Below are 13718 nucleotides of genomic sequence, written 5' to 3' on the forward strand. Positions count from 1 at the left end.
AAGTGAAATGACAACCCACCGAATGGGAAAGATATTTATAAATTACGTGTTTGTTAAGGGACTAATATCCAGAGTATATAAAGAACTCTTACAACTCAACAATAAAAAGACAAATAACCAATTAAAAAATGAACAAAGGACTTGGACAGATATTTGTCCAAAGATATACAAATAACTAATAAATACATGAAAAGTTGCTCAATATTGTTAGCCCTCAGAGGAATGAAAACACAAAACTGCAATGAGATACCACTTCACATCTACTAGTGTGACTATTCTAAAAAAGAGCTACTAACAAGTGTTGGTGAGGATTGGAGAAATTGGAACCCTCATACGTTGCTGGTGGAACGTACAATGGTGTGGCGCTTTGGAAAACAGTTTTTCAGTTGCTTGAAAAGTTAAACATACAACCCAGAAATTCTCCTCCTAGGTATATATCCAAGAGAAATTAAAACAAATGTCCACACAAAAACTTACACATAAATATTGATAGCAGCATTATTCATAATAACCAAATAGTGGAAACAACCCAAATGTCCATTAACTGATGAATGAATAAACAAAATGTGGTATATCCATACAATGGAATATTATTCGGCATTAAAGAAATGAAGTACTGATATATACTGCAACATGGGTAAACTTTGAAAACATATGCTAAATAAAAGCAGCTGGACACAAAAAGCCACATAGAGTAGGATTCCATTGGTAGAAACAGAAAGTAGATTAGTGGTTGCCCAGAGGGAGAGGAGGGGAGAATGGGGAGTGACTGTTAACAGGTACAGGGTTTCTTTCTGGGGTGATGAAATGTTCTGGAATTAGTGATGATGGTTGATAACTGTGAATATTCTACAACCATCGTACACTTTAAATGGGTGAATTGTATGGAATACAAATTATATGGCAATGACCACGTTTAAAAAAAGAAGTAAATGGACTGGTATCAATGTCACCAGGCGCCTAAGTTCTGGCTTACACAGAATTCCTTTCCTGGAGAGCAGATAGTATGTAAAGCCAGCAGTGGTCTAATTTTACTTACAAATTCCTTACATATCTGGTTGTCAGGTTACTATTTTAAGTAAGTAGCAGGAAAAAAAAATTGTGACTTTTAATTCTGGAATGCAATCTTTAATATTATGGTTAAGTAAACCATCGCATACATTACATTCTTCGTAGGTGGCAAAATCTGGAATTTCATGACGCTGTTAAACGTTCACCACTGTTTAGACTTGTATATTATAAAATATTTGCATTCTTCAGAGAACAGATTGGTGGTTGCCAGAGGGGGATACTGCGTGGGCAAAATGGTGAAGGTGGTCAAAAGGTACAAACTCAGTTATAAGAAGTCCTGTGGGTGTAATGTACAGCATTGGGACTACAGTCAACAATACTGTATCATATATTTGAAAGTTGCTAAGCGAATAACTCTTTAAAGTGCTCATTCCAAGAAAAAAAAAACAAGTATGTGTGGTGATGGGTGTTAACATATTGTGGTAATCATTTCCCAATATATACGTATGTCAAATCATTATGCTGTACACGTTAAAACTAATATGATGTTTTGATGACACACATTTCAATTAAAAATTTTTTTGTATTCTTGTCCAGGTGAGGACGATGGTTTCTTTTCCTTGGCTCCACAAGTCTTCCTTGTGTTTGTGTATGCACTTCAAAGTTTTCTGGGACTCAAACCCATTTATACTTTCATATTTGGAACACACTTAAAAAAATCAGAAATTATCTCTCTAAAAGAACAAAGTGAAATGAAATGAAGTTCTACTTGTGTTAAAGTTTTCTTCCAAATGGGCTTTCCTTGCGGAGGAGGAAGAGTCTACGTAGAAAGGTTTTGCAGAATGTGAGCGGTCAGGCTGGTAGAGAACACTCATCGCAGAAAGGAGACGTTTTCCGTTTCTTTTAGTTCGTTTGGGCGGCATCGTGGAGAGTCGAGAGGCGTTTGTGAACCGCTGAAGAGAAAAGCCTGGAAACAACGGAGGCGCTGTGGGCCCGGGTCGCGGGCGGGAGTCCCCTTCTGGCCAATCTTCCCGTTGTCTGCAGGCGCCGTGCCCCGCGGCCTCCGCCATCGCCCGCCCGCGTGGCCCTCCGGGAACCTACCTGGGCCGGGCCCGCGCACCGCCCCCCCGCTCCGTCGCCATGGCAACTCTCCGCCCCGCCCCCCGCGCTCGGTCGGCCCGCCCGCGGCCCCGCTCGCCCCTCCCCCCGCCCCGCGCGGCTGCCGGGGAGAGGGTGGGGCGGAGGCGGGAGGAGACGCAGGAGAGAGGAAATGGGCCGCCCGACGCCCGCGGCCCATTGGCTGCCTCGTCCTGGGGCCAGAAACCCCGCCTGTCAGACGGGGTCACGTGATCCCTTTCAAAGATGGCCGCCCTGTTGTTTTGATGAATAATACTTGGTGGGGCGAGGGGGTAAGAGTAGGGGTGGAGGGGTAGGAGGATTTACTCTTCCAGCCAGAACATCGCGAGTCCGGTCCTCCCCCTCCCCCTTGCCCAGGCTCCGGAGTGGAGGCGGGGCGTGGCCGGCCTGCTTTGGAAGGGGAGGAGCTTCCCTCCTCAGTGCTGGGCTCTGCCTGGGCGGCTCTGGGGTCGCCTTTCCTCGGGGCACCCATTCTGCAGTTGAACACTTCCCGCCAGGGGGAAAGGGTTGGAAGGAGAGCACGATCTGCTGGAGGAAGCGCAGCTGCCGCGCCACCACCAGGAAGACACAGTAGGCTCCGGGCACGAGGAGAGCTGGAGACCGAGCTCCCTAGTCTGGGTAACCTGGGAAGCAGAGGGTAAAAAGTGGCGCCTTACGATAACCCTGTAGCAGCAGCAGTGGCGGTCAAAGGAGGCTGCTCGTGGCGTAAGCAGCTGTAGGAGCCTCTGGGGCAATTGGAGTGATCGACGCCAGGGCATTTCACTGCCTCTCGTGTTCTTATTTTTTAACCTCTGACTATGCAGTTCTGAAACCTCCCCCATTCGGGGGACTAGACAGCCCGATAGACACCTTCCACTCTCCTCCCGCCCTGGTCTCAAAGAACAGAAGATCTCTCCTTAACGCCTTTCACCATTAAGAGGAAAGCGATGGAGGAGCTGAGCGCTGATGAGGTGAGGAGGTTGGGGGACACCTTGGGAGATTAGTTGGCAACTCTTTGGCGCTTTGGATAGGGTTGATATTGCGCCAGTGGTGCCTGGCCTTTGGGCAGGAATGGAGATGACATTTTCTAAGAATTAAATGAGTCCCTGAGAGGGTCTCCGGTTGTATTCTCTTGTATTTCTTTGCCTTCTTTTTCCATCCTGAACTCCATTTGCCTCTTTTCGAGTCTTCTTTTAGGGTCTAAAGAAGAGGAGAGCATACTGAGGCTTTCATTCTTTTCTTCAGGGTATTTAAGCAAGAAGGGCTAGATTTACATCAAGTTGTGTGTGTGTGTGTGTGTGTGTGTGTGTGTGTATACGCGCGCGCTCGCGCTCGCGCATGTGCGTGTGCGCGCGCGCGCCTTACTGCAGAGATCTAAAGAATGATTTGGGAGGAATCATAATGTATAGGTGTATGTTTTTAAAGGATTTGAAATCCCAAGTATGTGTGGCATTTCATTGTGTAATTTAATTAAACATTACATATGTGTTTGGGGTAAGTCTACAGACAGATTCTTTGATATTTAACAAAATATGTATCTTCTCAATAGCTTCGTGAATTACAGTTAAATTGTAGCAATTTAACAGACCACTAATGGCTTCTGGCATACTTCTCTTTCATTATGCCTTTTTCTAGTTTTTGGCCCTTTCAAACTTGTGTTTTGCTGTAACAGACACTGAACAGGAAGCAAATGGAAGCAAATGACTTTGAAAATTCCCCCTATTATCATTTCTGAAAGGAGTCTTACAGATCCCCTTCTTGATGTTTTCAAGATTATTTAATAAGAAGAAGAAAAAGTGTCATTTAGGGTACAAGGATTTTCCTGTGACTCTGTTGACTTTTCCCTTCTTTTTTTTTTTTTTACATATTGGGAGCTTCCCTTTCAGGACCCCTGCTGGCCTCACTCTCTTCCACCTACCATTTCTTCCACAGTTCATGTAAAACTTCCCTACAGTATTATGAAAGTAGTCATCCTTCAGGTTGGTTGTACTGTAAAACTTCCATGCTTCAGTTTTAGCTGCAGAGCAGTCAATATATTTACCTAGGGACTAAAATTCTCCAGAGATGAGGCAGGCAAGTGGTGGGTTAAGGGTCACATAGGAAAGGAAGCAAATAATTTTGTTGGTTTTGATACCTGGCTTTTTGGAAAGTCAGGATTGCCCATTCTTTGTTACTGACTTTGTTTTCTAAATACATCAATAGTGTAATCTTAAATTAGAAGAATATTGAACAATTTCTTTCATTCAGGTAGGAACTATCAACAGATCCTCTTAGAGGCACTTTGTTTTGTGTAGTTTTTTTAAAGTGCACCCCCTTTCTTCTTTAACATTAACGCTAGTGGATCATTTCTCTTAAGGCAGAGTTTTTTAGTAAGTCTTTTACCTCCAGGAATTACTTTTTTTCTTGACATTCTCTAAATTGTTCCTGCTTTAGAAGTTTTTACATACTTGAGTTTTCACTAAGAAAACCATTAAAGCGTACAGACCAGTTAAAGAACTGTATAATCTGAACTGTAACTCTTCACTTTATCCAGTCCTTGAGGAAGGTATTAACTTTTTTTTTTTTATTTACCATATATGGAACAAATGTAATCATTGTGGAGGAGATAGACATTTTTCAAGGTCAACAAAATATTAAAATAAATGTGAAAAATTAAATTCACTAATATAAGATCAATATAAAATTTTGTTCAACAAATTAGTTGGCCTGAACACAAAGGGACAGTTCAGTAACTGGTAATTTTACTCTCAGCATAATCTAAAACAAATATTTTATGGGGAAAAAGCTTAAGTTTTTTTAAATCCATTTCCTTTAATTCTGGGATTAGGTGAACAGTTCTCAACAGAGACATTTCCAGAACTTTTGCCTTATTATTACTCTATTGGTGGAAACTTGTGTCACAGATACGGTAGTTGACATTTATTTGGTTAGAAAATAATACATTTATATTATTGAAAACTCAAACATGCATCTCAGGGTGTAAACAGTCAAGACATTCATCTTTCAATCTAAATAAGGAAATTAGGTAAGACAGAGTTTCATATTTTAGCAAAATGAAAATATATGAGAATGCAGTCCATGAAAAATAGAGCCTGCTATAACCAGGGTAGTAGCTTTAGAAGATTTTACATTATGGGTACTTTTTGGTCCCTCTCATAGATCACCTTGAATTCTTGTACTTTTCTTCTCTTGTGCTTTCTAAGTAGAGTATTTCTTTAACTTCACTGCTGTTTATATAGGACATTACAATGAGTCCTTTGCTGTATAGAGCAGATTCATGACTAAGTTTATTCTCTTCAGGAACCTGCATTTCAAGGCATCATTATTTACATTACATTCATTCTGTACCCTGCTCATGTATTGTTGTTTTTTTGTGGTTTTTTTGTTTTTGTTTTTTGTTTTATACCAAAATGATACTCTGAGTAGGGCAGGTATTTTAAACTGGTTTTCAACTGTGGTGATGATGTGTTTTCATTGAAATGATTTTCTTTTTTTTTTTTTGCAAAATCTGTATGACCTAGTTCATCTTCAAGAGGGCTGGCTGGGATTCAGGGTGTGGTCAAGGTTTTAGAAGTTGTCTTCCTTCCCAAATGCAGAATATGTGAGTTGTCTTCCTTCCCAAATGCAGAATATATGACCTTGGACATTTTAGCAGTGTTTTTTCAGTGAAAAGGGACCAACATTTATTAACAGTCTTAGAAACCTGCTCTGTGCCAGGCATTTTACAACCATTGTCTCATTTGATAAAACAGTGCAGTCCAGCAGTTCCTTAAAATTTCCTTGTTTTATAGGTGAAGCAACTGAGAATTAGGTTAAGTCCATAGTGCCCTGGCTTAGAAGTGACAGAATTGCAATTCAAACCCAGGGTTCCTGATCTAAAAGCTCTTTTTACTGTATTTTACTGCCCAACAACTGGCAATAAATTCACCACAGCTTCTATATAAATATCCTACTAACATGCTTGATCTACATAGTTTTTCTGTAAAAGTGTTGTTTTTTATGAATTCATTCATGATGTGATCAAGTTTATAGTCTTTTTGGTGCTGACTCTCATCACACCCCTCCAAAATCATTCACTCAGCAAACATTTTTTAAAAAGATACTGTTGGGGCTTCCCCGGTGGCGCAGTGGTTGAGAGTCCACCTGCCGATGCAGGGGACACCGGTTCGTGCCCCGGTCCGGGAGGATCCCACACGCCGCGGAGTGGCTGGGCCCATGAGCCATGGCTGCTGAGCCTGCGCGTCCGGAGCCTGTGCTCCGCAACGGGAGAGGCCACAACAGTGAGAGGCCCGCGTACCGCAAAAAATAAATGAATAAATAAATAAATAAATAAAAAGATGCTGTTGCTTTGTGACCACCTAGAGGGCTGGGATAGGGAGGGTGGGAGGGAGAGGCAAGAATGAAGAGATATGGGGATATATGTATATGTATAGCTGATTCACTTTGTCATAAAGCAGAAACTAACACACCATTGTAAAGCAATTAAACTCCAATAAAGATATTAAAAAAAAAGATGCGGTGCATTTCCAGCAATATGTTACGTAGGTTAGGAGAAACACAGTCTTTTTCTTAAAGAAATTATTTAACTGGGGTTAGGGGATAGGTAGAGACAGAGATAGCTAGGAGTCCAGCAATTACAACACAGGGTGCTAAGAGCTATTGTGGACCACGCACAAGACCGTAAGAAAAACTAGAAGGGAGCCCCGGTGGCTTAGCGTCTTAGCGAAATCTTTCAAGAAAAAGCGATGCTTATGGGAAGGGCTCTTGAAACCGGCTGTGAAACTGGGGAGCTCAGGAAACCACAAGAAGTAGTGGGACTGGAGACAGGATTTGCCTGGGGGAGTGGCCGCAGGCAGAGAGGCACCAGGTCTCCGATGGTTTTCAGAAATGCTTAGGAGTTTGAACTTTCTCAGTAAGACTATCAGAAGCCTTTGAGGGATTTTAAGGGATTAGAAAGATAACTGGCAAGGGTGTCAAAGGTGGATAGGAAGAAGGTGGCTGCTGTTGCTATGGGGAACAAGGCAGTGGAGTCTGAAGCAAGGCCTTGGCAATGGGAACGGAGGAGAGCAGACATCAGAAATATTGAGGATCTCAGTTAACCCACTTCTGATGATAAGTTTGATGTGAAAGAGGTGGAGGCAGGGGAAGAAAGAAGAAGATGACTCCTTGGTTTCTAGTTTGGGAGAAGGATGGATTGGAGGAGAGAGAAGGAATTCCAGACAAGGAGCAGATTTTGGAGAAAGCAGATTAGTTTCTTTGGACCACTGAAAGATGAGCTGACATAGAGACGCCAGCCCGGGACTTTCTGCTCTTAACATCTCCATCTCTGACCTTTTCTTTCTTTGTAACAGGCCTCAGGACCTAAGCTCACTTTTTCCCCAGTAGGTCATTGCTAACACTCACTTGATAACCAGGATTCTCCTTCCTCAAGCCTGGAAGGAGAGTGGGATGTTGCCTCCCAGGCCCCTTCTCCACTCCTTTTTGTTCATTTTAGCCAAGAAACACAGAATGGTAATGATAATAGCTGATATTTATGAAGCTCTTAATATGTGCTAAGCACTTAACTTGCTCAGCAAGGTTGGTATTAATAGCCCCGTTTTACAGATTAAAAAGTTGAGGCTGATAGAAATTAACTTGCCAAAAGGTGGACAACGAGGAAGTGGTAGAACCTGGATTCTAATCCAGAGTCTGATCCCAGAGTTCTTAATCCCTTTGCTAAACTACCTCCAAAATAGGAATAATCTGAGCTAGATGTCATGGTTACGGCATTTTTATTGTCCCTTTTGAGATGGGAAGTGGAAGCCCTCATTATTGCTAAGAGTGGAGCTCATCAAATAGCCCTCTACTCTTCTAGGGGAAAAAGACAGAAAGACTTTTGACAACGGCTCCTTGGGTCTTCAGGCCTGTGCTTGGCACAGAATGCATTTTCTCAGAAGGTATTTGTGGTGTGTCCAGGTGGAGAGAGCTTCCTGTAGCAGCTCATTCAGTGATACTTGCTGTTTACTTGCTGCATGTCAGACACCACACGAGCCTTGCTTGCGTGGAGCTCCATTCTAGTGGGAAGAGACGTGATAAACAAATACATACACATAAGATGTCATTTGGTGACAGTGCCACGGAGAAAAATAAAATAGGCTATAAAGGGATGGAGAGCAATGCGAGGAGTGTGTGCAATTTTAGGAGGTGACTTCTGGAAAGAAATTTAAAGGATGACAGGGGGCCATCTAGGGGGAAGAGAGTTCTCAGTAACAGGGAACACCAGGAACCAGGGGCATATCCCCCATTTGCTCTAGGAGCAGCAAGGAGGCCCAGTGTGTTTGGAGCCGGCTAAGCAAGGGCACAGTGGCCGGAGATGAGGTCTTTCATTCACTCAGCAAACATTAACTGAGTTCTTGTAACTGGGTTTCAATCAATTCTGAGGTGCCCCACTCTTTTTTTTTTTACTTCACATTTTCACATCTTTGAAATTGGGATGCTTCTTGGTGTAATCACGGTTGGCCACGTGGCAGTTGTGAAAGTTGTCATTTCCTGTTTATGTGTAAACCTGGTTATAAAACAACGGTGCAGTTCACAGTCAGTGACATTTTGTATTTGATGACATATGGTATATGCCCAGCTTTGTTTTAGATCATGAGGATATATGAATGAACAATACAGGCAGAAATCCTTGCCTTCATGGGGCTTACATTCTGATTTATGTTTTTTTTTTAAATTTATTAATTAATTAGTTTATTTGGCTGCGCCAGGTCTTAGTTGCAGCATGTGGGATCTAGTTCCCTGACCAGGGATCGAACCCGGGCCCCTTGCATTGGGAGTGTGGAGTCTTAACCACTGGACCACCAAGGAAGTCCCTGATTTATGTTTTAAAAGAATCACTGTGGCTGCTGTGAAGAGAATAGATAAAGGGGGAAAGAGTGAAAATGGAGAGAAAGGTTAGGAGGCCAGTGCAGGAGTCCCAGGACCAGGGTTTGTGGTGGAGAAGGTGAGAAAAGGTCAGATAGAGGATGGTCAGGTATTTTGTGGGTAGAGCCAATAGGACTGGGTGATGGGATGGATGTGGAGTGGAGTCAGGAATGGCCACCTGAGCTGGGATGTCATCGAGTGGACCGTTGTAACAGTTGAAATAACACGACACGAAATAGCAGCTGCTTAAACCAGGTAGATGTTTATTTCTCTCTAAATAGAAGTCTGGGTAGGAGGCTGGGGCTGCTGTGGCGGCTCTGCGCTCATTAGGGGCCCAGGCGCCTTCTGTCCGGTTGTACCAACTCTCCTAACATATGGCATCCATCTTTTGGTCCACGTCTGTCTGCACTGTAGCCAGAGGAACAAGAGGAGAGGGGAAGGAGAAGTCATGCTCCTCTTTAACGGCACAGCTTGGAAGTTGCACACATCACTCACTTCTGCTCACCTCCCATTGGCCAGAACCTGAGTCACGTGGCCACAGCTCCTTGCTGGGAAGCTGAGAACTGCAGTTCTTACTGGGTAGCCGTATGCTCAGCTAAAAGTTCTCTCACGTTAGAAGGGGAGTACTGTCAAGGCCATTCTGTTCAAACCCTTCTTCTGAAACCTAAAACACACGCTCTGCTTTCCTGAGGAGGCAACCTTCAGTTGAGTCCAGAATCTCTGGGTGATATGCCATCCAGGAACCTTTAGATTAAAATGCAAGTTATCAGCTGCTTTCCCCTCCCCGCGCCCCCACCCCACCATGTGCTGTGGTGGAGTAGGATAGAATCATGGAAATAACTACCATTCCGAAAAGGGAAGAATGGGGAGTACAGATCCCTCACTGGTCCACAGCCATTGTCAGCTCCTGCCAGGCTGTGGTAGGGGGTCTCGCTGCCTTGGCAGTGGTGGGAGTTGCTGACGCAGTCCTTTGGGGCCAGGTCATTGGAGAATATCCCCTTCCTGGGGCCAAACAGTGTCTCCAGCTTGTTTCTTTCAGGAGCCTGAAGGAGTTGGCTTTTTCAACCCTACTTGATCCCCAAATTACCAGACTCTGAGCAAACTTAGACTAGACTGTGGATGTGCCTTAGGCAGGCCTGTTTTCCATTTTATCTCTGCAGGCAAATCGGCAGACTGCAGCTTGAGTCTGTCTCATTCTTGCGGAACTTCTTGCTTAAGGTGGCAAGAAGCCAATAGGCACCCAAATTCTGAATCGTTCAACCAGTTCCCCTAGAATTGTAGGCCGTGTAGGCATGCAGGCTATTTTCTGAGGTGTCACAGGTTTTACCAAACGTTTTATTGTGGCCTAACAAGGTTACCAGCCTTCCATCCTGCAATAATCTGTGCCCATGCTGAGCCCTAAGCCACTGCCACGTATTGATATTCTGTTTGGGTTGATTACTTCTAGGTTCCAAATTCTATATATTAGTTAAGATATTGGTTTGATTGCTACAGCAGAGAGATCCAAAATAATAATGGTTTAAATAAGAGAGAAGCTTATTTTTCTTTTCAGTAAAAATCTGGGTAGGTGGTTGAGAGCCGGTTTAATAATTCCATGATTACTAGGGAGCCAGTTCTGTTTAGTGCTCTGGTATCCTCTGTATGAGGCATCTAGCTTGTAGTCCAAGGTGGCTGCTCCAGTGCCTACACGCACGTCTGCATTCCAGTCCTCAGGGACCAAAGGGGAGGACATGTTCCTGTCCGTCAAGGGCATGATCAGAGGTGTCACACATCGTTGCTTACATCTCCTTGGTCAGAACTTAGTCACGTGGCCATAACCAAATGCAAGAGTGGCTGAATGTTTAGAGGAGGAAGCAACTAGCTATCTCTAACACAGTGATGCCAAGAGTTTTAGCCTACACAGCTGGAAAAATGGAGTTGTTCTGTACTGAGGTGGGGAACACTGAAAGAGAAGATTAGAGGGAGAAATTGAGCTCTCTGTTTTGATCATATTCTTGTTATATTGCTTATTATTTGTCCGCTTGGAGATGTTAAGTAGGTTGTTGGATATATGTTGGGCTTGCAGTTCCGGAAGAAGGCTGGGGTTGGGGATACCAATCAGGACGTTGTCAGTATATTTAAAATCATGAGAATGGACAGATGACCTAGGGAGTGAGCCTGGATAGAAGAGTGGAGGTCAGAGGACTGAGCCTTGAGCCTCTCCAGCACTTAGAGATGGGAAGGCAAGAGGACCCAGAGGGCTTCCCTGGTGGCGCAGTGGTTAAGAATCCACCTGCCAATGCAGGGGACACGGGTTCGAGCCCTGGTCTGGGAAGATCCCACGTGCCGCGGGGCAACTAAGCCCGTGCTGCGCCACAACTACTGAGCCTGTGTGCCTAGAGCCCGTGCTCCGCAACAAGAGAAGCCACCCCAACGAGAAGTCCCTGCTCACCATAACTAGAGAAAGCCCAGACGCAGCAACAAAGACCCAACACAGCCAAAAATAAAATAAATAAAAATAAATAAATTTATATTAAAAAAAAAGAGGACCCAGAAAAGAACTGACAAGGGATAGCCACTGAGATAGAAGGAAAGACAAGAGCCTGGAGTTCTGGTGTCCAGGAGAAGAAAGTGTTTCATGACAGAGGGCAGTGTTCAGCTCTGTTGAATGCCAGTAAAGTAAATTAAAGGAAGACCAAGACTCAGCGATGGGATTTGGCCATGTGGAGGTCATTAGTGACTTTGACGAGACCAATTTCATTGCTGAATAGGTTCAAGACAGAATAAGACAGAACGGGATGGGAGAGTACGTAGCTCAGAGTGAGGTATCAGCTCCAGGGGTATACTGGGGAGCCATCCATACACTGTGAAGCCATGGGTTTAAAAAGTGGGAAGAAGATATTTGGCGAACATATCTATCTGTTTATTTATGGCTGCGTTGGGTCTTTGTTGCTGCCTGTGGGCTTTCTCTAGTTGCGGCGAGTGGAGGCTACTCTTCATTGCAGTGCACGGGCTTCTCATTGCAGTGGCTTCTCTTGTTGCGGAGCACGGGCTTTAGGCGTGTGGGCTCAGTAGTTGTGGCTCACAGGCTCTAGAGCGCAGGCTCAGTAGTTGTGGCGCACGGGCTTAGTTGCTCCGCGGCATGTGGGATCTTCCTGGACCAGGGCTTGAACCTGTGTCCCCCGCATTGGCAGACGGATTCTTAAATGTGCCACCAGGGAAGTCCCAGAACATATCCTTTTAAATTTTATCTTTTACCATTTCCTATTATGATCACTAATTCCTTTATTCATTCAGTAAATATTTATTTACTCTTTACTCTGTTCTCCTCTTTCCCGAGGTAGGAAGTAAAGGTGTGGAGGTAGATTTGTATATTATTCCTACCAGGGTGTTTGGGGCCTGAAGAGTTCCAAGTGTAAATTTTGAACCATAATCTGGGCACACTGAATCATACTACAGTTAATCTTTAAAACATTTAAGAAAGAGTGGCAAATAGGTATATGATAAAATATTAATTTTGTTCGTGTAGTTTCAGCAAATATATGTGGGATGTTTACTCTCTGCTGGGTATTGAGGGATACATGTGTGGAGATACCGTCTCAAATATGAGTAAGACCTGGTCTTCACCTTCGGCGAGCTCGTACTGCAATGGGGAGACAGGAACACAGCCAACTCCAACTAGAATCCAAGGGCTGAAATAGATATTTAAGTAAAGGAGTACAGTTGATGGAGCAGTGAATCCTGACTGGGGAAATCTGGGAAGGGCTCTGGGAGGATTTGAGCTAGTCTGTAAAGATGATCAGAATTTTTGACATTTAGAAAAATCTGTGGTGAGGATAAATGTTTCAGTTGTTTCTTACTCTGGGCAAACTCTGTTACATGCACTCTTTTGAAATTGATCGTAATCGCTTTTTAGAAGCACTGAAGAAACATTGGAGATGGTGAAAAAATCTCTGATATTGGTGGGTGTTTGTGGGTCTGAAAGGTTTTGCCATGTGATTATCGAGCACAGCCAACTGTGTAACCCCAAACGCTCCTAAACCAGTAAGTGAGCAGAAGCTGAGGGAGGCGGAGTTGAGGAGAAATAGGAAGAACAGAAAAGGTGTTTCATTAAAATCGCTTCTCCTATCCTGATATTAATCCCACTGGTGGGAATTGTCTATTCGTTTGGCGTATCTCCTACTGCAGCATAAGCCCTGATTATTCTTGCTTTCACTGTTTTTTATCCATCTCTTAGCACGGGGCTTGACACAGGGTGCCCCACGGTAAATAGTTGCTGAGTTCAAGAATTGGCTACAAAGTGTCTTTCCGTGACTCCCAGTTCTTGTGCTGCAGTCGTTTTTTGTTTTGTTTTTGCTGTTGCTACATAAGATTACATTAGTTAGGTTAAGGTAGGCACTAGAAAGAAACCTTATTGTCAGAGCTGTAATTCAGAGTCAGATGTACCTGGGTTTTAGGTGGACCAACCAATTGGATGACCCAGGCAAAGTACTTTCTGCGCCTCAGTTTCCTCACTTGTAAAATGGGGGTCTGCATACCTATCCATGGCATTGTTCTTCATATTAATTGCAGTGATACATAAAGTGCTGAGTGCAGTGCCCTGGCAGAGCATGTAGGGACATATTAGCTCTCATATGTCCCTTCCTGGGGCAAATTAGCTCTCTTTTCCAGAGTAAGATTAAGTTGTACATGGTTAGAATTTTAGTTGG

At 43.8% G+C, this 13718-nt stretch overlaps 1 protein-coding gene across 1 annotated transcript in view; it reads left to right on the plus strand.

Annotated features, from left to right (window-relative positions):
• Nucleotides 1–3074: 3074 nt before the first annotated feature.
• The window catches only part of UBE4B (ubiquitination factor E4B), a gene marked incomplete at both ends in the record, with an annotated part of 114222 nt that continues 103578 nt past the window's right edge, over nucleotides 3075–13718 (plus strand). The window contains 3 exon segments of the mRNA XM_079697982.1: nucleotides 3075–3098; nucleotides 5661–5698; nucleotides 5700–5703. Coding sequence (XP_079554108.1) covers nucleotides 3075–3098; nucleotides 5661–5698; nucleotides 5700–5703 — 66 coding nt within the window.

The sequence above is a fragment of the Hyperoodon ampullatus genome, assembly GCF_949752795.1.
Source record: "Hyperoodon ampullatus genome assembly, chromosome: 2".
NCBI lineage: Eukaryota > Metazoa > Chordata > Mammalia > Artiodactyla > Ziphiidae > Hyperoodon > Hyperoodon ampullatus.